General features: G+C 32.2%; 2 protein-coding genes across 2 annotated transcripts; one reads left to right on the top strand and one right to left on the bottom strand.

Annotated features, from left to right (window-relative positions):
- The first annotated feature begins 3,463 nt into the window (after positions 1 to 3,463).
- On the top strand, positions 3,464 to 7,413 carry LOC143627626 (beta-fructofuranosidase, soluble isoenzyme I-like). The gene is made up of 6 exons (XM_077097409.1): positions 3,464 to 3,553; positions 5,089 to 5,948; positions 6,252 to 6,416; positions 6,646 to 6,881; positions 6,960 to 7,047; positions 7,141 to 7,413. The coding sequence occupies exons 1-6, from the start codon at positions 3,517 to 3,519 to the stop codon at positions 7,330 to 7,332; spliced, it is 1,578 nt and encodes a 525-aa protein (XP_076953524.1). The 5' UTR covers positions 3,464 to 3,516; the 3' UTR covers positions 7,333 to 7,413.
- Positions 7,414 to 12,817: 5,404 nt separating this feature from the next.
- On the bottom strand, positions 12,818 to 14,933 carry LOC143627618 (adenine/guanine permease AZG1-like). Its single transcript, XM_077097400.1, has one exon. The coding sequence runs from the start codon at positions 14,690 to 14,692 to the stop codon at positions 12,947 to 12,949; it is 1,746 nt and encodes a 581-aa protein (XP_076953515.1). The 5' UTR covers positions 14,693 to 14,933; the 3' UTR covers positions 12,818 to 12,946.
- Positions 14,934 to 25,885: the final 10,952 nt, after the last annotated feature.

Genomic DNA, 25,885 nt, shown 5'->3' with positions numbered 1-25,885 from the left:
GTTTATTAAAAATTATTAAAAGTTTGAAATACTATTGAAACTTGAGTGATTTTTCGTTTTAGTAAAAAATAACAATCTAAGTCACTAAAACAATTTTGAAAGTTGTTAATAAATCATCAACTTAATCACTATGATTTTAATATTATTTATTACATTTTTTTCTTGAAAAGCCAGGCCCAACACTGAATAAAGCGGGTTTAGAGAATAAAAAAAACCCCCTCCTAAACCTTAAACAGTTAAACCCCTCTAGCTGACTAGCTCACTAAGACTTGCTAAACTAACCCAATAGACATATATGGGCTAATTGACACCCATTCATTAGCTATTGGGCCAATAACTTGAAATAAAATACATTGGAATATTGGATTGGATCTCAAAACCAATTCTAAACTTGGTTAGAACTTGTTTTAAACCCAGAGAAATTGATATTTTTCTAACACGGTTTATTTTCACCGGAACTATTTGGCCAGTTACTGTTGTAACTCGTTATCGATCCAACCCGGCCGACACATAAGTTTAATAAGTCTAAACACAGTTATATAAATGCATTTTGCGAGTTTGTGCATCAATAATTTCTTCTTTATATATTACAATTAGAAGGATCATAAATCAAAACTAGTTGGTTGCTTTTGTCTCATCCCTAATAAGATTAAGTTTGAAATTGAAATTGTTCAAACTAGCCATCATTTTGGGAGTTTGACTCGCAGTCTAAAAATTTTCAGTCACTTGGTTAGGGTTTTTATACCAAATTCTTGCATAAATCTGAAACGCCGTTTTTATTTTGACGCACTACATGTGTCATTGCTTCTATCTATTGTCACTCGTTCAATTTGTAAGAATTTTCACCAATATTTATTTTGATTTATTCACATTCAATTAAATGTATTTAAGCAGTGTATTGTTTTTTATTATGTATATATGTGCATCAAAACTACCATCTTTTCTTGGTTTATAATTTGAATAAGCAAAAAAAAAAAAAAAAGATTTTAGGCAAAAGATCCATGATTTTATAACTTACTAAGTTGTACCTACAAACATTGTCCTTTTAATATGGTGGTATGTAGTGGTATAACGTCTCATGTCAAGTCGTCAAACTAAAGGGCATTAAACACCATTACGAGGTGGGTGTTAAGGGCCTTAATGGCAAGTCAGTGAGTGTGTTCACGAGCCAAGGCGGAGTGATATGGATGTGTGCACAAACAATTAAATAGAGACATGTGGAATTGAGGTGTAGGCGAGCGCCAACAAACTACGCATAGTGTAAGCAATGCAATTTTATTAAATGCAAGTATTTTCTTTCATGAAGAAGAATACATAGCGAGTGACTTCTTATATAACTAATAACAACTTTGTTTACTAATAAGTAATAACATTTATAGTAGATTCAAATTAAATTAATGTGGGTTGAGTAGAGAAGGAATACATACGGTCGGTGAGGATTTACATAACGATAATGAGTTGTGGCAAGAGTTGGTAATTGTACTTATGGGGCAATAGGGGGAATTAAGATGATGGTTTTGGGGTGAACTGTGAACCAAAAGGCTTTGCATCTAAGTGTGCCTAGACAAGGCTAAACATTCAAAATAGAGTTAAAATCAATAAAAAAGGAAGACAGTAAATCTTTTGTAAAGATGTCAACGTATACAAAAGTACAAAACTATGTGGAAGTATGGAACATGAATAACGTCTTGCATACAATACTAACTGTTTGAAAGATAAACTAAGATACATTAAGAGATAAAACATGAGTGTAAGCATTTTCTATTAAAAAAAATAATTCAAGCTGAAATTATAAACTAAAGTTATAAATCATTTGTCTAAAAACAATATAAACGAGTCGAACGACACCTAATTTGACCAGCTTTAATTTATTTACGAGCTCATGTTAGGTTAAATCATAAACTTATTTTTACATATGTCTTTAATTTGTTGATTAGTTATTAGGTTTGTCATTTGTGATCGTTCAATTTGTTTATAGTCAAATCTACAAGATTACAATCCCAAATTGCAAAATGATTTTAGTTATTCAAGATTGAAATTAAGTGAAATTATCCAGTAAATTATTAACAGTTTACAAGCCAGTTAATAAAAGTTGTACGAAATATTACATTATCAGATTATTTTATTTAAAACTACAATATTTATTTAGCTATATGATCACTCCAGTTCTCTGGGGAAAAAATAAAAACAAGATGTTGCATCACTAAACGTTAGCTAATTTTGGAACTTTTTAATTAGCGGCTGTTAATTTTTCTAAATTCTTAAATATCATTGATTTATTTTATTAGTTTCCCACAAAGCATTTTTGTCCAATTGTGTATTATTTATAGAAAGGTGCAATTTTTTTATATCCATCACCATCATTGCAGCTTAAAAAAGGAATGATTATTTGTTGGGACATCCACAAACCAATATTAAAATCCATGAAAAATCACCATCATTTGCCATTCAAAAAAATCACAATAAATTTTAAAAACTTTAATATGAATTATATTTCAAAAATTAAAGTTATTTACAACTTAATAAAACGTACAGTGGGTCTCGAACGAAAATGACGTATTTCATTTATTTCTTGGAGTAAATATGATAATGTGGGGTAGATGTGACAGAAAACAGTCATAAAAGTATAGCTTGACCGTTAAACACGAAAAAAAGGGGAGTATCGTGTGCAGCGCCAAAAGAACGGTCATAGAATACGATTATGACCGACTTCAACAGATGATGATCCAACGACAATTGTACGTCGATTTGAGGATCCTTGGCGCAATAAAACGTGTAGAAGTTGTTTGAATTAATGATTGTGTAATTGATTAGGGTTAGTTGAAATGTTTATATATCAATAGGCAATTAGGTATTTATATAAACTAACATATACTATCACATATAATAATACGATCTGATAGTCTATGGTTGTTCACGTCAAAGGACCCGCATTGGAGATTGCCTACTCTGTTTCAAATGAATCTCATGTGCAACCGTACATGCTCCATGAGGATACATGTAATCGACCTCACATGTTACCTCCATCTTTGAAGATGAATCGTGCATTCTTTAGGTACATATCAAACAATCATTTTTACTCGCAAATAATCAATTTTTGTGATGTGTGTTAAAAAAATATATAATTAAAAAAAACCTACTAACCGGCTAGAAGAGATAATATGTTTTTATCTTGCTGGTTTATTTGTATCCATTCTAATCATTGCATCAGCGGCCACCAAAATTCACAACCCATTGCATAAACCTCAACATCACCAGCAGCCGGTGAAGGCTGTCGGAGTTGAAGATAATGTAGAATGGCAAAGATCGGCTTACCACTTTCAACCTGATAAGAATTTCATAAGTGGTATGGATTATTATACTCCGTATTTTGATACTTTGGTTATATATATAAAATCATAAAGAGTTGGTTTGAATAATATTATATGTTTTTATTTTGTACACGAAGATTTAATAATTAATGTGTGTTAATTTTTGTGATCTTATTTGGCATGGTTTTGGCTTTGTGTTTGATGGATGGTTTTGATGATGATCTTCATGTCAGATCCTGATGGTAAGTGTTCTTTCATTTATTTGGTTTCCTTTTAAAGTACACTTATATAGATTTTATTGTATGTGACTAATAGTTAAAACTGACTTATTTATTATGTTGTTTTTATTTATCATTTTAAATTATAAATAAACGTGTAAAACATTATGTACGTGCAAACGAAAATCAGATCTATATCCTAATGAATAAGTTATCAGATCTGTACACTAATAAATACGTAACTACTATGTATAAATCTACAACTTGTAAAACCAAAAAAAAAAAAAAAAAATCTTTTATTTACTATTTCGTTGTTCAACATGTACCTATAATCTATATATAGTGAATTATAAACGAAAGTTCCGTGTCATACTCAAACTTAAGTGACTCGAATCAAGTCCAACTACTATTGAAATCGAGTTTAGTAGAGTCATGGATTGGTTAAACTAGTTTTACCTTGAGTTTTAGCTTGAGTAAACTTACCTAAATTACTTCATTAATTATACACGACAAGAAATAAGTTTGGTAACGTGAACGCCTTTAAAACTTATGTAAAAGGCAAAAGTGTCACTAATGATGTTCCAAACAGAGAGATTCTAATATACCCTCCATGCTTTGTTTTGTTTACCAATCAAATAATTTTAAACAAAAAAACTATTTCTGAAACTTTTTACCTAATTTATTTTATTGTTTTATTATTTGATAAAAATAAATACATAATATTAAAAAGTTAAGAAACTTTTGAAACTTTTTATGATTTTGGCATTTTGCTTTTGTTTTTGACACATAATTTTATCAAACGAACGTATTTAAATTAAAAGCATCAATGTGGCAGTACTCTAGCGGTAACCTACTGATTAGTTGTCAGTTTGAGTCTCGTTTGTGAGAAAATGTCATACGCGAGTGATGGGTTTCCTTTGGTAATGGCGACAGCCTGGGTCTCCATTACTTTCTGCATTCGTCGGGATTGATGACCTTTTTAAATCATCGTACCCGGATGACCGGGGTTTGTTCAATCTTTGAAAAGAAAATACATAATTACTAAATGCATAAATTGCCATGTGTACAATCAATCATGCGAATGTGTTTAGGAAAACTAGTAAATTTGTTGTAAAGCCAAATATGCCGACAAATGACAACACATGCTCAATCTACTGGCGTCTGCATGGTGCAGAATCATGCACCCGCACCAAACCAAACCAATAGTGGTCCAACCAAAAGTATACGAAACTCAAAAACTGACATTGAGACAAGACCCTGACCCACTCACCCGAGATGCGAACCAAACCAATAGCAAATCTATTAACGCTAAAACAAAGTATCTATATATATTTTAATCTTTTTTTATTATGTCTTTGTTTTTTAGTTAAAATAAAATTTTATATTTCCATTTTACCTTTTAACATGTAATTTGTCCTATAACTTCGAATTATTAGTTGTTACAGTTTGTATATTTCATCGGTTTTTAGGCATAAATTTTAAAAAATATTTGGTTGTTTCCTAAATAATGTATTATAATATAAGTTCTCACTTTTCCAAATGATTTTTATGCATGACAGGTCCATTATATTACAAGGGTTGGTACCATCTATTCTACCAATACAACCCGGAGTCCGCTATTTGGGGCAGTATAACATGGGGACACGCGGTCTCTAAAGACCTCATCAACTGGTTCCACCTCCCTCTAGCCATGGTTCCGGACCATTGGTATGACATAGAAGGTGTCATGACAGGGTCTGCAACCATATTACCCGATGGCCAAATCATCATGCTCTATAGTGGAAACGCCTACAATCTTTCCCAACTCCAATGCCTCGCATATCCTGCCAATGCATCGGACCCACTTCTTATCGATTGGGTCAAATATGAAGCTAACCCTATTCTATTCCCCCCTCCTGGGGTTGGGTTCAAAGACTTCCGGGACCCATCTACATTATGGGTCGGGCCCGATGGAAAGTACCGAATGGTTATGGGCTCAAAGCATAATAATACTATTGGTTGCGCTTTAGTTTACCACACTACTAACTTTACTCATTTTGAGTTGTTGGATGAGGTGTTGCATGCTGTCCCGGGTACGGGTATGTGGGAATGTGTGGATCTTTACCCGGTATCCACAAGTGATACAAATGGGTTGGATATGTCGAATCATGGGTCGGGTGTTAAGTATGTGTTGAAGCAAAGTGGAGATGAGGATAGACATGATTGGTACGCGATCGGGTCGTATGACATTGTTAAGGATAAGTGGTATCCGGATGATCCGGAAATGGATTTGGGTCTCGGGTTGAGATATGATTATGGAAAGTTCTATGCCTCGAAGACGTTTTATGACCCTAGCAAACAAAGACGAGTGTTATGGGGCTATGTTGGTGAAACGGATCCTCAAAAGGATGACCTCGCGAAAGGATGGGCGAATATGTTGGTATATATTTTTATAAAATTTTTAATTTAATTAAATTAGTCTTTTATAAATCTTTATCTATAAATATTTAAGTATACAAGATTTTTTAATCAAATTGCTACTTGGAAAGTGCCAAAGAGGATCCAAACAAACATATGTTCTTTAGATATAAGTACAATAAGACACTTGTAAACGACGTTAACGTTTTTGTTATTTTGATCATATGATGCGATAGTGACATTAAACATAAATGTTTTGTCACATTGTATAGAAACTTGAATGAGAGCTTTTGAATATAACTCATTATTTTTAATTTACTTACAGAATGTTCCAAGAACCGTGGTGTTGGACACGAAGACACTGAGTAACTTGATTCAGTGGCCTGTCGAGGAAACAGAAACGTTGAGATCTGGAAAGTGCGATGAGTTCAAAGATGTTGAGTTGCGGCCTGGATCACTTGTTCCGCTTGATATTGGCTCAGCCACACAGGTGACATTTTGTTTTCATTAAATGAGATTGCGTATCACCTGATATCATACATGTTCCAAAAAAATACTCGTAAAATTTTATTAATTACATGCCCGACCTTATGCTATAAAACTCATATTTATGGTTATCCATCAATAAATCTTATTGTGACCAAATGACCAATTATGCATAAACAAAATTTGAAACTTGTGATATGAACTTACATTTTACTTGCTTATAATGATTATAGTTGGACATAAGTGCCTCATTTGAGGTAGATGAAGCTTTGTTGGGCGCAACCTTAGAAGCTGATGTGTTGTTTAACTGCACAACGAGTGAGGGTTCGGCCATGAGGGGTGTTTTGGGACCGTTTGGGCTCGTGGTTCTAGCCGATTCAGAACTTTCCGAACAAACACCTGTTTATTTCTACATCGCCAAAAACTTGGATGGCACCTCAAGAACTTATTTCTGTGCTGATGAATCGAGGTTGGTAGTGGTTTCTTTTTCTTTTTCCTATTTTCGCCCTTATATACGAACTATATCTAATTTAAGAAATTTTTGTAGATCATCAAAGCTTCTAGATGTGGGCAAAATGGTATATGGAAGCAATGTTCCTGTACTCAAAGGCGAAAACTATAACATGAGGTTATTGGTATGTCACATCCCTAAACTATAGTTTAAATGAACCAAAGCGTGCACTTGTTTTAACCCGAACATATTTGATCTGACACGTGTGTTTTGTCAGGTGGACCATTCAATAGTCGAAAGCTTTGCACAAGGAGGTAGAACCGTGATAACATCAAGAGTGTATCCCACAACGGCAATCTACGATGCAGCCAAAGTGTTTTTGTTCAACAACGCAACCGGAATCAGTGTTAAGGCATCTCTCAAGATTTGGAAGATGGGTGGAGCAAAACTAAACCCTTTTCCATTTTAACTAGTTGGCTTCATTAGTGATGGCTTGGTAACTTTGTAAGCTTGTTGTAATGTGGGCAACCTAAAAAAATTGATAGAGTTACGTTTCCTTTGTAACACGAACTCCCATTTTTTAAAAAAATCGATTTTAGCGTATTTTGTTTGCGGAAATCTCATTAAAAACATGACAAATAAAATTATTATAAACTTATAAATATACTTTTTACTATATAATAAGTCCATCAGTTTGGCACAAAAAGTGTGCAAACATATTCATTAGATAAAAAAGCTAAATCATTCTACATTTCTACAATCTCACCTTCAGTTAGTAGAATCAGAGCCACAAGCCCACAAGGCTCAGTAACAAAACTGGGCCGCTAAAATTCTTCTGTTTACCAAGCCCAGTTTTCAAAACACGTTCTTTATGAATTAGGGGCCGGCCCTTCTCAAGTTGAGGCCCAAAACCGCTGCTTGACTTGGATTCCCCTTGGGCTGAGCCTGCTTACCAATTTACTGTCAGTAGAGGTGCACAAAAAACCCGTACCCGAAACCGGACCCGAAAAAAATACCCGGAACCGGTTTTTTTTATACCCGGGTATTCTATACCCGAAACCGGAACCGACCCCGCCCGTAGGGTATGATAGGGTATGCTTTTTGAGCTCAATACCCGTATCCGGAACCGTACCCGATTTATACCCGTAAATACCCGAAACCGGTCATACCTCATACCTGTACCCGGTTATACCCGATACCCGATAACAATTTTCTAATACCCGAAATAATACATGAGTTTTTATAGTATATTTTTATGTTTACTTCACAACTTATGTTTAAGTTTTTTTAAAATGCATATTATTAAGTAAAGAATTTGTACTTCAGTGGATTTATGGTTTTTGTAATATAGTTTAACTATTTTTATAAATTACAAAGCAAATTTAAATTTAAACAAATTTAAAAATGAATAAATAATTTACAAATTCAAAACCGGGTATTAATACCCGGTCGTACCCGATTCCAATACCCGAACCCGATTATACCCTACCCGGGTACATAGGGTTGAGTTTTTCTCCTCAATACCCTACCCGATTTCTCTCAATACCCGATTTTCCAATACCCGATCATACTCGAAACCGATTCATACCCGAGTATTAGAAAAAACTCAATTTATGCACCTCTAACTGTCAGTGTCACCTTTTTGTATCATTTTCATCACTCCCTCATTTTATTTGATACATTCTCATATGTTGTTTCATAGTTCAAATCTTTTAGATGAATTATATAAGACTAGTTTGATTTAATTTAAATCAATTCAAATTCGGGAACCGTGAAAAATGTTTAAACCTACAGTTATTCCTTTAACGGTTATATATAAGATGGTTGGTTATATAACCACATAATGCTCTCCCCTGATGTATCTAATCGTCACCTACGTTGCTACGTAGATGTGTTTATGCAGTCCTGACGATTTTTAACGAGTAAGGCTAACTCCGTTTTCAAGATGTACAGAAGGTTGTCAAAGAGAACTAGGAGGATAAGTATTGGGGTTTAATATTTCTTTTTAATAACTATTAATCATAAATTATTAATAGAATAATTATAATTGATAAATAATAGGCCTAGAGCTTAAGTATATGACATGTAGCAGAGTGATTCCAGAATCCAGAACGTTATTTTTAATGGGAATAAACGGTCATTTCATTTCAGTTCATGTCTTTGGATAATCATACAATTTATTGGTAACGTACGCTTGAATATTATGTCCTTTTACCATTCTCTATATTCGAAAGGATAATCTTCTACAGTCTACACATTGAACATATTGTTAAATGATATATTTTTGAAATCTAAGCAGTAAGCATTATTTTATTTATTTAAAAATTTATAAATACAATATGATGTTGATTATGTTTTTTTACTTGTTTATAAATTTTTAAAAAAGTCAAATGTAGGAGGAGCACGATTTATCATGTGCAAAAACTGTGCATAGTTTGGCTTGTCGATATATAAGCAAACATAATCTGTTAAGTCAAATTGTTTTTCCTAAGGTTATATATATCCCATCTTTCTGATATTTTCAATTACTCAACCAACCTTTTCTTCTTTTTCTTGGTAAAAAGCCAAGTAAAAGTTATAAATAATGTGCTCACGGAGTTTTACAATTTGTGTTTGAGCATTAGTATAAAATTAATCAATTTTGAACTTCTTAAAGCATATATACTTTTGAAAATCATTTTTTAACTGTGTTTGAAATGACCACAAATACTCGAGTGAGCTTTGTTGAGATAAGATGTCAGCCATTCAGACTAATTTTAACACTCCATGCCTGACTCACCAACAATCATAATCAAAGAGGAATGCGACCACTATAGAAAACACCACTTAATCAAATTTCAAACCTAATATCATAATATCTTAAGTCTTAATTATCACTTTTATTGTTGGTCGACATATGTTTTCAATTTGATGTTTTTAATGTTAAAATTTAGATGATCAATAGTCAAGACGTGAGAACACTCCTTTTTATATTATTAAAATCGTGATATCAAGTTTTCTCCGTCCGTGTACACACTAAAAGATATTTTATTATTTTTATTTATTTCTGCATCACATAGATTTTACGAAACACGAGAGTATATGAAAGTTCATAAAAGTGATACAACATATCGAAAATATCATGTTTAGATTTTAGCAAACACGAGTTTATATAATTTATTTGAGCAAGAAAGTTTGGTGAGTCTTCACCGAACATTGTCCCAATAGATTCATATTAAATATTTGAATTGAATGCATATAACTGACGATCTCTTCACATCACTCATTGGTCTAATCCACTTCTTTGTTTTTCCAACATTACACATATATAGGATAGGATTTGTCTTTTATTTTCATTTTTATAACTTTTATTATTTTTATCTAATTTATACATATATATTATGTTTCTCATTCAAATAGATATGAATTATGATCATACCAAGCCCACACTTTTTATCTAATCACTCCCAAAAATGGGGTTATAACCTTAAAGAGTATGAGAAACTCTAAAGGAGAGATCCTTTCTGATTTTAACATCTTGAATGCAACACGTCAAACACAAGTTGCGTCTTACAGGATCATATGCTAGCAATGCATTGGTGAATCCGTAAGTTTTAGATTACGGGTTCTTACGTTTAGAAGAAATCAACTCTATATTTCTTTAATTCTTTAATTCAAAATAAGAATTTAGCTAAACATCCGGTTTAAACTTTGAAAGATACATGCTTTATTATTTTATTACAATATAACAATAACAAAAAGATTTTTTTATTATTTCTTATTTTTAATTTGACTAATAAAAAGTATCGGCCTATTATCTAACATGCGGCCTCAGCTTTAGGAAGCATACGACACTCACATTTTGGGTACAAAAACACCTTGTTTCTTCTTCAACGTTTCAACTTATTTTATTGTCTACAAAAAGTAATTAATTTATATAATTTTTTCTAATACATTAGTATCATGTAGTGTGTTCATATTATTGTTTTGATCTTTAACTTGTTCAGAAATTACACATATAAAGTATAAACCGATAGTTTGAAAAAAAACATATAGCGTTCGGCTTAAAAATAGTGCAAAATTATTTTCTTTTAAAATGAGAAAATTGGCGTAGGTTTGATTAACTTGTTAAGTATGTGGTACTTGTATGTTAATAAACACTTTGTATTTGGTCTTGTCACCACTAGGGGTGTTTATCGGGTCAATCCGATCGGGTTTCAGGTTTATTGGGTCGGGTTAGTCGGGTTTTCCTTAAAAAATATCTAACTCGTAACCCGACCCTATTAAGGTTCGGGTTATTCGGGTTAATCGGGTTAGTCGGGTTAATTGGGTTGACCATGCTACTTTATAATTTTAAATTGTTTTTTGTGTTTGTAACTTGTAGGTTGCAAAACTTCTCGTTCCACATAATTTTCAATTTCTGTTACAAATGGTTACGTTATAATTACATATAGGCATGTCCATGTTCATTCATTTAACTTCAAATGAACACGAACATTTAATCAAACAAATATGTGTGTTAATGTTCGTTGGTTAAAAAATAAGCATGTTCATGATCATTTATGTTCGTTTATTAAGAATCTAAACAAATAGCTCAAGAACATAAATGAACATAATTTAATAAAGATAAACGAACATGAAGGAACATATATGTACATGCATTAACGAACACAAACATACATAAACGGATATAAATGAACACATTTAAATAGACATAAACAAACAAATATGAAACATATTAGGGTGATACAATTTCTTAATGCAAATAATATTGATAACTTTCTAGTATACAAACTTAAATGAACGATCCTAAACGAACATTCACGAACATAGATGAACGAGTGAAACATGTGTTCATGTTTGTTCGTTTACACAACATAAATGAACTTTTCACCGAACAGTTCATGAACAAGCAGAATAATTAACTTCTCTACAAAACTAACATTATTGACTTTATAGTGCTTATTTCATCTTTTCATAATCATATTTGAAGTTAAGTATCACCACTAATCGGGTTATTCGGGTTAACCCAAATCCCGACTTTTTTTTTCCAAAAATGAACCCGAAACCCGACGTATTAAAAATTCGGGTTATTCGGGTTAACCCGATTAATACTTTTTGACCCTATTAACCCGACCCTAATTAGCTTATTTGGGTTCAGGTCGGGTAAATCGGGTTCAGGTATTTTGGACACCCCTAGTGACCACTAATTTGGTGCTAGAGATTGTATTTAATATATTCATCATAATTTTTTTTAATTATGTCAATTCAAAGCCCACGTTGAACAAGAACACTACAAAGCAGCATTCGTCCCACAAAGAGTCCCACAAGCTTGGCTAAGATATGTTTGACCTTCGACTTTAATGCAATCCATCAATGTAGGGTACCTTCCCCATTTCTTTGTTACATGTCAAGCCGGAAGTAACCTAAATCATAGGACTCTATGACCACCTAATTTATTTTCTTAAAAGTTTCTATATTTGGCTTCAATACACAATACATTTTTTTCACAACAATACACAATTAGTTTTGTTTTTTTCCCTACTTTGGTGGGATATTTAACGTGTTAAATAATAGGTCATCGGTTCAAACTCTATAAAGTGTAAAAATTTTATTCGTTAAAAAAAATTAACCATTTTCTATGACGTTTTGACTTCACAGTCAGGCATTATGCCTACCCATCCTAAATTTCTAAGTTCACGTCTTGAGTTAGAATTCTATGACCACCCTAGGAGGATAACCTGAAGGAAAAACCCCTTGACCACCATATTAGAGGGCGGGTGACGATGTTAACAGTTAATTGCTAAAACATTGGATTATATTAACTCAAACAAAACAAAACAAATTCAGATAAATCATTTACACATCATATTATTTAATTATTACTTACAAATTAAATGTCATTTCACACGTATTTGAAGTCTATTCATTGGGAATAAGATTGGTGTATATATTTATCTACTATTATAAAAAAATTATATATAATTTAACATGAGAAGAAGACAATATATACCTTCTAAAACAGATATCGTATTTATCTTAATAAATCCCAAAATAACAAATAATATTACCAAAACCAAAACAAAATTATAATAAAAAAAAAACTAAACTTCAACTCTTTTATCACTACTTTCATTCACACCACCAACTACCACCCCATTACCATTAATAACACTTTCATCATTTCTATTTCCACCCCCCTTAACTATCCCATATTTACCCAACACCCCCTGAACCCAATCATAAAAATTTAACACAATAAACGTCCCAATCCCACCAATCAAACCGTAAGCAATTGAATAAGTTAACGGCATTAGTAACAGCGTTATAAACGCCGGTATCGCCTGACGCATATCATCCCAATCAATCTCCACCACAGATCTCATCATCAACACTCCTACTAATATCAACGGCGGTCCAACCGCCCACGGCGGAATTGAAGCTAACAACGGCGTGAAGAAGAACGCTAACATAAAATATCCAGCCACCGTTAACGCCGTCATCCCGGTCCGACCGCCTTCGCGTATTCCGGTTGAGGACTCGATAAACGCCGTCACCGGCGACGTTCCGAGCAACGATCCGACGACTATTGATGACGCGTCGGACATGAATGCAAAATATTGACCGTCGAATTCACCGGCGGCGTTGGCGAATCCGGCGAAACGTGCCATGGAGTATAACGTTCCGGTGGTGTCCAAAACGTCGACGTATAGGAAGGTTATTAAAGCTTCCCAAAAATACCCTTTGCTAATATTATTAAAACTTAATGCACCAGCCGTTGACTGGATTTTATGTACGTCAACGACTTTTTTAAAATAATCATACGCCACGTCACCTGACGGGGTGTTCGGAAACGCCGTTACTTCAGTGTGACGGAACCATGAAACGGCCGTTACGAATACAATGCCGTATATCATTGCGCCTTTTATGTTTCTAATCAAACAATACGCGATAATTACGAAGCCGACCACGCCGAGCCAGAACGTTGGGCTTTCCATACGGTTGTGTAAACACATGATGTCACCCGAAGCCGAGCCGCCGGGTAGGAGTGAAACGGTGCCGTTTGGGTGAGTGATAACGGGCGCGACTGAGACTCTTGATGAAGCTGGACACGCGCCGATGGTTATTAATGTAGACGAGCTGAACCCGATTAAGCCGATCCCTTGGTTGTTTTGTAAGCCGATGAAGGCTAAAAACAAGCCGATTCCTGCTGATGAGGATATACGTACCGGCTTAGGGATTAGTTTAGCTAGCTGAGCGCGTAAGCCGACGGCTGATATTATTAAGAATATGACTCCTTCTATGAAAACTGCGGCGAGGGCATTTTCGTAAGAAATGTTGCCTGACCCGTGGTAACCGACAACCGTGTATGCGAAGTAAGCGTTAGCTCCCATTCCGGGAGCTAACGCTAAGGGCAAATTCGCGAACACGCCCATGATCACGCAACCGATTAGCGACGACGCTACGGTTGCGACGATCAAGTCTTTTCGGATCTTTGTTAAGCAATCGGTGTAACCCGGGTTAACCGGGCTAAACTTGCATGAATTGTCGGGTTGAATAACCCGACGATCCGGGCCAGTGCAGTTTGATGCTGGAAAAGTAGGGTCTGAGCAGAGTGGGATGCAGTCTGAAACTGAACACGTGCCGCCCGAGTCGGTGAGTATGCTTGCGTTGACCGCGAGGATATACGCCATGGTTAGGAACGTGGCGGTGCCCGCGCGAAGCTCGGTTGTGAAAGTCGTGTTGCGTTGGGTGAGTTTAAAGCGTTTTCCGACTCGGGTTTTTGCGACGAATAAGTTGAGACGGGTTATTTGCGACGGTTTCGGTTCGGGTGGGACGCCGGTCTCCATTGTGTCCGGTGTGTGAGGAATAATAATAATAATAATAATAACAATAATAATATTACTACTAGATATTATTATTATTATTATTCATACGTGATGAGAAGTGATTATATGGAATGTGAAGATTTTTTAGTGACGAAAGAAGAAGCAATAGTGACAGTTTGAGATGAGTAGGAACTAGGTAGGAAGGATTGGGAGGGATGATTCTTATACTCCAATGAATGGTGGTATCTTAGTTTTCTTTTTTAATTTATTTATAATAAATTTCATTTAATTTTGTTTGAATTTAACATGCTTATAAAGTCCAAGATATCTAAATTTAAATGCTTATAAAGTCCAAGATGTCTAAATTTTAAACATATGAGTTTGGTAATTTTTCACTTTGGTCAACAGGATATTTTGACATTTTTGGTTGATTTCCAACATACTTCATACGCGGCCCTCATTAGCTAAAGGTAGCCCGAGCCGGCCACTAGTCCGGACGGACGGAGCCCCTAGCGGTCCACCTATTGATGGATTTACCGGATAAAACCCGACCCCCACGCCCGCCAAACAGCACGACAGCGAGGAGCCAGTAAAACCGGGTGAGAGCAGGACTCGAACCTTGGCAAGCCATGGTCATCCCTCGTATCTCACATATAAATTGCTGATAATGAGGTTTGAACCCCCTACCTCTCACTAGTAAAGTGGGTGCTCTACCATTGAGTCACAACCAATTTATTATCAAATGATAAATGATTTATATTTATTTGACTATTTTAAAGTAAAAGTAAATTATTTTAACAAGAAACATAAAGTTGTTTATGAGTAAGTAGCTTGACAACCATATAATACATGGATATTTGATGAAAATATTTTACGTAATTTTTATTTTTAAACAACAGATTATAATACTTTCAATAAAAATAACATAATAAATAAACGAATTTTATTGATTCCAATCAATTTTCTTTGAATATTAAATATTTACAACTAGTGTTTTTCCCAGCGTGTTTGCGCTAAAAAAGTCGGTAAAACCCAAACTTTGTTGGTCCCAGCATTGATGCGATCAGTCGACACGAATTCGGTCGGTTTTGGTTATGTGCGTTATTATACCGGAACTAAGACAAAAAAAAAACAAAGAAATTATAACAATTGGGGTACACCAATGGCGCGACGTCAGTCGGTAAAACTCGATTATAGGTAAATACCCGACCGTTATCGATCCCGGACGTTGAGGCGATGAGTCTACGTGAATTCAGTCAGTTTTCGTCATGTTCGTTACGGGACCGTAACTATTAAAAAGGAAATCAACTTTCGGTCGTTTTCGTTACGGTACTGAAGCTAAAACAAAACACACGAATTCGTTCAGTTTCCATCACGTTCCGTAACTAAAACCAAAAATTAAAAAAAGAACGAAAACAAAATTGACATTCGATCGATTTTTGTTACATTCATTACGGACCGAGCTAAAATAAAAGAAAACAAATAAAATATCACCAATACGGTGCCGTAAAGTGGCTCAATGAAGGCTTTACGGCACCAAACTTTAAAATTATTATATATAATAATAATGATATTGGGAACAATGAGAATATATATGAACTCTTACTTTGAGAGTAAATACCACTACAGCATTTAAATCTCTTAAGTTATTCCAAATATATGTATGATTATATTCTTTTGCATAAATTGTTTGGTAACGCCTTTGTAAAGATTAAAATTAATTTAATTACCTAAAGTGAAACATGATTAGAACGTATTTATAAAATCAGTTTTAACAAAATGTGAATTAAATTAATTACCTTAAGTGGGATGTAAATACATTATTAACAAATCATTTAACACAAATCAGTCGTCTTTCAAAATCACCTAGAGTCATAAATGCATTATCAAGTCATTTAATTAAAGCAATTTACAAATAAAATCATTCATTTTTAATTGGATCATAAATACACTAATGTGCATAAACATACATAAAAGCATATTTCATTACCAAAAAACCAATATTTTGAAATCCGGGTCGGTTTGACCGAAAACCGGTACTGCAGGTGATTCGGTTTGTTTTGTAAGACCCTCTTTAGGCTATGTGTAGTGGAGGGGCTACAAATGGGGGCGAATTGTGACACATGACGCCCAGTCAGCAAAATGGGCGAATTTGTTTTTGGATGTAATGGTGTAGGGACTACAAATTGGGCCCACAGTATCTTTTTTTATTATTTTCTTTTTATAATTAAACTAATCAAATAAAAACAATTTCTTCAAATAATTAAATAAAAATGCATTAAAATTAAAAAGAAATACAAAAAAAATACATAACTAAAAATATAATAAAACATATAGCTCGGTTGGCGCACATGTTTAGGTTCGGGTCGGGAAATTGAAACGAATAGCTCGGTTGGTTTAGGTTCATCGGGTTCCATTGTAAGTTCACGTTCGGTTGGTTTTGCGAACCATGTGTTTACCGAAAGGACGGAATGGGTGGTTCGGTTGGTTCGGATTGTTTCTAGGATTCATTTTGCATATACATATATATACACACACAACATATATACATATACGTATACATATACATATATATATATCACACAACATGTATATATACATATATACACACACACACAACACATACATATACACACACATATATATATATATATCACACACACAACATATATACATATACATATACATATATATACAATAGTAATATAATAATAATATATAATATAATAATAATAACCTTCATATCCTCTAGGCGATAATTAAACCCCGTCCCCGTCCCAAATCGCCCACATATCGCCGGGGGGCGGTGTTCGCGCCCAAATTCGCCCCTTTTCGCCCCTGACTCACGCCCAGTACAGATAACCTTAAAGAAAACCATTTGGTTTCTAATTAGTAATTTGAATCAGCATTTGTGTCACCTTTTGAACGGAATAATTAGCATTATGTTCCTAGGCTTTTATTGTGCAAAGCGGAGTTGAATTTTGTGTTGAGAAGTGATACGGATCATGTTGGAGTTTTAATATTAGGCTATAATGGGAAATTTTAATCTAGTTAAAAAATAGAGTGTTATGTATCACCTAAATGGCTAAATGTTAATTATATGGAAGCTTATAGTAAACATTAACATCTTTTATTTTACTTATTGATTTATATTTATTATTAGAGAGGACATTACATTAATATGAGTAGTGTACATGACTTTCAAACTACATGACAACACCCTTTCCTTCTTATGGCACACGTTTAAATTCTGTAATCTTCATAAAGTAGCTTTGTTTCTTTAGGTAAAGACTTAAACGTGTGATCGTCAGTTGCATTCAACTTTAAATTAGTTGAAATGTTTATTTTATTGCTTCGAGAATTGGGAAACTAGAATCTATTTTTCTAATTGTAAAATTATAAACTAACCGAGTTCAAAAATTCAAATTAAACTAAAGTATAAAGAAATTGGTAACGATCATGTTGTAACGCGCAAGACAAAACCCGCAGTTAAATGTAATATGAAAATAGTTTAAATATATAAAGTAATCTTCATTTAACTAGGGATAATAGTAATATAACCTATATAATTTCATTGGTTTATACAACCTATACACATAAAAAATATGTAATCACTCATTGTGTACACAGTCTTTCAATGATATAATTATGCATAAAATAAATAAATTACCTAAGGTTTTGTACTCTAAGCTACCTTTATATGGGTGTTTGGCTTGTTTTGAATATCTATTTATTTAACTAATATTTATTATTATTATTATATTAAATAAAATGTTATGTGGGTGTCTAATCAACAAAATCAAATAAAATTAAACATGTGCCGTCCAAGTTGGCTTTCTAACTTGTAGATGGGGGTTAAATGGCAAAAGTAAATAAAGTCAACAACCACTATAATGTAAAATATTACTTAAAAACTGAAGTTAGGAAACTAATGAAATTATATAGGTTATATTACTATTATCCCTAGTTAAATGAAGATTACTTCATATATTTAAACTATTTTCATATTACATTTAACTACGGGTTTTGTCTTGCGCGTTACAACATGATCGTTACCAATTTCTTTATACTTTAGTTTAATTTGAATTTTTGAACTCGGTTAGTTTATAATTTTACAATTAGAAAAATAGATTCTAGTTTCCCAATTCTCGAAGCAATAAAATAAACATTTCAACTAATTTAAAGTTGAATGCAACTGACGATCACACGTTTAAGTCTTTACCTAAAGAAACAAAGCTACTTTATGAAGATTACATAATTTAAACGTGTGCCATAAGAAGGAAAGGGTGTTGTCATGTAGTTTGAAAGTCATGTACACTACTCATATTAATGTAATGTCCTCTCTAATAATAAATATAAATCAATAAGTAAATAAAAGATGTTAATGTTTACTATAAGCTTCCATATAATTAACATTTAGCCATTTAGGTGATACATGACACTCTATTTTTTAACTAGATTAAAATTTCCCATTATAGCCTAATATTAAAACTCCAACATGATCCGTATCACTTCTCAACACAAAATTCAACTCCGCTTTGCACAATAAAAGCCTAGGAACATAATGCTAATTATTCCGTTCAAAAGGTGACACAAATGCTGATTCAAATTACTAATTAGAAACCAAATGGTTTTCTTTAAGGTTATCTGTACTGGGCGTGAGTCAGGGGCGAAAAGGGGCGAATTTGGGCGCGAACACCGCCCCCCGGCGATATGTGGGCGATTTGGGACGGGGACGGGGTTTAATTATCGCCTAGAGGATATGAAGGTTATTATTATTATATTATATATTATTATTATATTACTATTGTATATATATGTATATGTATATGTATATATGTTGTGTGTGATATATATATATATATATATGTGTGTGTGTGTATATGTATGTGTTGTGTGTGTGTATATATATGTATATATATACATGTGTGATATGTATATGTATATGTATATGTATATGTATATGTATATGTATATGTATATGTATATGTATATGTATATGTATATGTATATGTATATGTATATGTATATGTATATGTATATATGTTGTGTGTGTATATATATATGTATATGCAAAATGAATCCTAGAAACAATCCGAACCACCCATTCCGTCCTTTCGGTCAACACCATGGTTTGCAAAACCAACCGAACGTGAACTTACAATGGAACCCGATGAACCTAAACCAACCGAGCTATCCGTTTCAATTTCCCGACCCGAACCTAAACATGTACGCCAACCGAGCTATATGTTTTATTATATTTTTAGTTATGTATTTTTTTGTATTTCTTTTTAATTTTAATGCATTTTTATTTAATTATTTGAAGAAATTGTTTTTATTTGATTAGTTTAATTATAAAAAGAAAATAATAAAAAAAGATATTGTGGGCCCAATTTGTAGTTCCTACACCATTACACCCAAAAACAAATTCGCCTATTTTGCTGACTGGGCGCCATGTGTCACAATTCACCCCCATTTTATTTAATATAATAATAATAATAATAATAATAATAATAATAATAAATATTAGTTAAATAAAAAGATATTCAAAACAAGCCAAACACCCATATAAAGGTAGCTTAGAGTACAAAACCTTAAAAATAGGCCATATGATTATTTTATTTGTTGCATAATTACTTTTAAATGTTACATAATAATTTACGGGTAATTTATTTATTTTATGCATAATTATATCATTGAAAGACTTTGTACACAATGAGTGATTACATATTTTTTATGTGTATAGGTTGTATATATATAATGATGTCAATGCGTGTTTGTTTAAATGAAATCAAGAGACATGATTTTTCCGTACGCTTTGTATGATAAATATGTTTTGTACAATAACTTAACTATATATACATGTGTGCATATTTATAATTAGAATTTACAACAACAACAAAATAATAATAAAAAAATAAAATAAATCTACTTGATTTTACAAATTTGACATAATTAAATAATTGTATTAGTGGAGTCGTGAAATTAAAAAAAATGTGGAAAAAATAGGGGAAAAAAGTGCTAATTGAGTTGTCAAAAAAGTGCTAATGATTTGATAGACCTAAACCTCTTCGAGGACATGGTTGAGGATAGGAATTCGTGGAGAAGTAGAATTAAAGTTAAGGATTTTTAGGGAGAATTGAATACCTTAGGGCTTAGACTTAACTTATTTAGGTCACATACCATAATGGTATTTCCCTTACATATATTATTATTATTATAATTATTATTAGTTTTTATATAGTTGTTAAACTGTGATCTTATTATTAATATTATTATTAGTAGTAGTAGTTTTTATATAACTGTTAAACTTTGATTTCCTTTATTTTGCTTCATACACATGTACTTAGAGCCGAGGGTCTCTCTGGAAGCCACCTCTTTATTCCTTTGGATAGAGGTACGGTATGCCTACATCCCACCCTCCCCAGACCCTACTTATAGCTTTGCTGTCGGTGGGACTTTACTGGGTCTGATTGATTGATTGATTATTTAAAAATCCAGCATTTGACTTTCACAATGATCACATATTCACATGAACCAATTCTTTACGGCAAGTCGCCAAAGCACACCTTTATTTTCATACAAATAATGTTAAATTATATGTTTTGGTTTCACATTTAAGATTTGTGTTTTGATATATTGTTATTATGTTATATGGTTTAACAAATCAGTGTTTAGTGTTTAATATTTAGGAGAATCAAAACATATTTAACTTTATAGTTATTGGATATTGACATATTGTGATTTTCAATGTTTTATTTCATCCCTCAACTCCCTAAATTTGTTTAAAGGGATACAGTTTACTATGTAAATCACATAAATAAACACACAAAGCTGATATGAATACCTGCAAAATAACAAACCTATAATTAGGATTCATATTTATGTTTTGTCCATTCATATATTATTACTTTTCACATTAGAAAAATTATATGAATACTTTTCTAAAATTATGAAATGTATTGCAAAACATGTGAAAATAATGTTGACAAAAAATGATTCTGAAATAATATTATTATACAACAAATCATTAGTATCCTCAAAGCAATGAAACATGATGAAGCTATTGTTTTATGAGCTTTAAATTAAGAAGATGAGTTATCTTTTTGTTTTTTTTAATGACAGATGAGTTATCTTACGTAACTCCTCGTAATCTATAAAAATAACTTATGTGATGATTAAGATCAGTTAAATACTTTAAATTGAACAATGAAAAATAGCATCATAGAAAGTTGAAAAGAAAAAAAAATTAAAAGAAACAATCAACACAAAACTCTTAAAGAAATCTTGTTTAAAAAAATATTAAGTTTATATAAACTTGAGAGATAAATTACAATAATGCTCAACTTGGGATAAAGTAAAGTGAAAATATCTCAAAACGACAACAGACCTTTTTGTTTAGGTTTCTAAAGAGTAATGAAATGTTGAGTGCATTTTATTGTAATTTTTTTATAAGGAGTAACTAACTCAAGCATAGAATTTATAAACATTTATCCATCATAGAATTTATAACCCTTAACTATGGAATGGATTTTTTTTTCACACATGTTGATAATAATAAGTTTGATTGCATATTTTAAAGGAACATAAATAAATCATTCGGAATTATCACAAAATCAATCACACATTTGTATGTGAAAGCAATAGAAAAACCATTTTCAACACGTTAAACCCCCTGATAAACATGATGTGGCAAGTGAGAAAATTTATGTGCCAAAATATTAAGATACCAACACTTGATCATAAATCATAAACGTCAATTGCCAAACCACACACTTCATCATCAAAAGGTGGTAATGAATTTTTTAAATTTCAAAATGAACAACCATAAAGAAATAAACATGAAACTCTATGTTCATGGTCTCATGGAGATAAAATCTTATGTGTAACAATTGTGTGAATTGTATTGGTTGTAATTAGGGGTTGTACAAGAAATGAAGTTATATACTTAACCTTATAATATAATACTATTTTGAGGCCCATGTATTACATGGGTAATTGTTGAAAATTTTGAATTTTGACCATTAAGTGAAATACAGTCAACAAATTGATCATACATTGTTAATACAATTACAATTAAATTAAAATTACATAACTAAAATTACACAAATATGTTATAAATAGGTAAAAACTTCCTTTTTACACTACATTTGTGATTGTATTAGCAAGTATACATTGTTTATCAAAATTCAAAATTTTTAGTCTATGTCTGCTTGTAACTCTTAATAAAGTAACATATAGGCCTGCTTATAACTCTTGATATAGCTATATATAGTTGTCCGTGTGACAAAAAATGTTCTCCAAGTACATACCAACTATAGATAAATGATAATATATATCCGTGATACTAATAAAAAATAATAATCATAGACATAAAATATCATAACTTTTAATCAATTAATATGATGTCATTTGAGAGCATCTCCTCATGTTTATCAAAAAAAAAACATGATTATCCCAAAATCAATATACTTGAACTTTGATGATATAATTATCCTTAGAATCTTTTTCAATTTGAAATTATTGATCATGATAAATTTGTTGTCATTAATATTCTGTGTATGACAAATTTTTAATTGATTTTATATTTTACAATTAAAAATTGTATAATCAAGCAACATAAAAACCGAAAATTTAAATATAACAAAATGATTTGTTTATTTCATATGAATGTAATTGCCAAGAACATGAAAAATACATACTAACATTAAAACCATGTTCAAATAATAGTGATTATTCTGAGTTAAAAGAATATTAGAAGATTTAAAGTTGCATAAAATGAATGTAGTGATTTTTATTTATAATCGTTGAAAGTAGGGCTGCCAGTTTTACCCGTAACATGAATCCCAATCCAAGGAAACCCGTACTTGAACCCAAACTAACATGACCCGAGAAACTCGAACCCAAGAATATACTAACCCAAACCTGAACCGAAGTAATTCGGGTCGGTTATTGGGTCCGAATTCTAGGTTTCGGGTCAACCTAAAAACTTTTATTTTAAAATCATATGTACTTTTAATTATTAAAGGCTAAATCTTAGCCGCTAATGTTATCATAATTTAGTCCAAGTCGATTGTTCTCATTCCACATATTATTAATCAAATGTTTATTGTTTATTATTTTGAATATAAACCATAATAAACACTTTAATTAACACTTCAAAATTCACTAATCGTCTCTTGTCAATCCATATAAAGAATACTTATTATATATAGTAATGGATTTAGTTGGAATAAACCTATTAATTTAATGTCATATATTGAAATGACTTAAAAGATAAGGACCATATATGGAAATTGGTTGAAAAAAAGGTGAAGAGGGTTATGGTGTTGACAAGTGGCAAAAATTGTAAGCTTTTATTAGAATATATAGAATATAGATGTATATTCAAATCCAACACCTAGACAACCAACGCTTAATAGAATATTCACCTAAAAGATAATCATGTTAACTGACACATAACATGCTACTAACCTACATTTGTAAATATTTATAACGTGTGAAAAACATTTTATACAACCAGAACACTTGTGTGAAAAAGTAAGTTGTATTAAGTTTGGTTTAGGGTATACAAAATAATAGGTTATATACTAACCCTGTTTACATAACAAGTCCTCTAGCTAATGTTAATTACAAATGTGGTTATTAATATATAAACATGTTTGCTTTTACACACATACAAAACATTCAAACCTACAACAAAACATTAATTAAAAAGTAAAGTGTCAAAATTGTTTTGATCAATTATGTGACTTTCGATCTTCTAAATTGTTTTATGCAACTAAATATAATAACTATAATATTCTATTTGTGGACACTTAAATAACCTTGAAAATAAAACCATGATTACTCCAATGAGTCTGTGACCCATCTTCATGAACACAAGGTGAGACAGGTGAGTTACTCTACTTATTTTTAAAACGACGACACCATACATATGACTGGATGGTTACAGGTCGGCTTGTGGCCGATTATGGTTTGGAACCGCCAAAAAGTTTCTTTCAAAGGACACATAATCCCTGGTTTCCAGGTCCTCCCATCGTCTTCAGACAAACTTTCTCCTTTGATGACACTTGACACCAGCAGCACCGCCGCAAGAGTCGAAACCCTATAGCGTAACACATGCATGTTAAAACCCCATTTTGACACGGATTTAATATGACGACCTCCCGAAGGAAACCTAGTTTTTATCTTCATTGTCATAACCAACTAGACTAGTCCAAAAGGTTCGGTGAGTTACTCTACTAACAGCACTAACGTCGCGTGTGGGATTGTGGATGACTAAAGTATGAAACTTTATATAAAATTTGAATTACTATGAAATAATAATTGTTTGAGATAAGATATTGGAAGAATTCTTCATGAGCATAGCATTGAATTCTGCTGTATTAATGGTATAACAATAACATCAAACAACCCACCATTGACGGATCATGTTCACATTTTATGCTAATTTATTTCTCCATGTGGGCAAAAAAAATTTGACATTTTACCATTTGACCTTGGGACCTGATTAACACTATTTTGTATTTGTGAATAACAAAAGGAATACATTTATATTTTTTTTTTGTATTCGTACACTTACACAATTTCTTTATTATAAACTTTTTTATTCTAAAGATAAATTTTTGAAAGAGATGTATATATTAAACAGGAGTCTTCATTATATGTAGCAAACTTAAAAATTTTAATTTAGCTATGCCTTTTAAACTTAGAGCATTCACAATGTCAGACTCATTCCAGCCACCACATTAGATTGTATGCTTTTACCGAACATCATTTTCTTTTGTAGCATCAAACCTTTACAAACTTTATTAAAAAAATTATATTTGTATGTGTCTCTATGAATGTGAGAGAGAGGGTGGGGCCACATCTTGTCCGGTCCATCGTTTGCAGAGGCAAACATCAACCCTTAAACCTTGTCCTAGAAAAGGGCTAGTTTGCCTCTCCTCGTTGTGATCGTTTACTTTCTGTCATCTTGGACGGACGTGGATGCTCTTAGATATTGACATATCAAGATACCTAAAGTTGGTGTGTTGATGATGAGCACATGATTTTATGGAGTATTTATATATTTTTGTAAAAAAAATCACGAGTAGACTAGTTATTTTAAATGGTAATAGATTTTTAAGATGTATAAAAAAGGACCAAACTAGTTATAGTTTGACTAATATCGAGAACCTTATACGTAAATTTTAAAAGAAAGAATCAAAT

This window comes from Bidens hawaiensis, unplaced genomic scaffold, assembly GCF_021521415.1.
Source record: "Bidens hawaiensis isolate Kalapana, Puna unplaced genomic scaffold, B.hawaiensis_p1.1 tig00000458_1, whole genome shotgun sequence".
In the NCBI taxonomy this organism is placed as follows: Eukaryota; Viridiplantae; Streptophyta; class Magnoliopsida; order Asterales; family Asteraceae; genus Bidens; species Bidens hawaiensis.
This window is presented reverse-complemented; position numbering and strand designations above follow the sequence as displayed.

Coding starts and splice junctions, on each gene's coding strand:
- LOC143627626 (XM_077097409.1), top strand. CDS start 3,517: ATGGTTTTGATGATGATCTTCATGTCAGATCCTGATG. Junction 3,554..5,088: donor CTTCATGTCAGATCCTGATG/GTAAGTGTTCTT, acceptor TATGCATGACAG/GTCCATTATATTACAAGGGT. Junction 5,949..6,251: donor AAGGATGGGCGAATATGTTG/GTATATATTTTT, acceptor ATTTACTTACAG/AATGTTCCAAGAACCGTGGT.
- LOC143627618 (XM_077097400.1), bottom strand. CDS start 14,692: ATGGAGACCGGCGTCCCACCCGAACCGAAACCGTCGCAAATAACCCGT.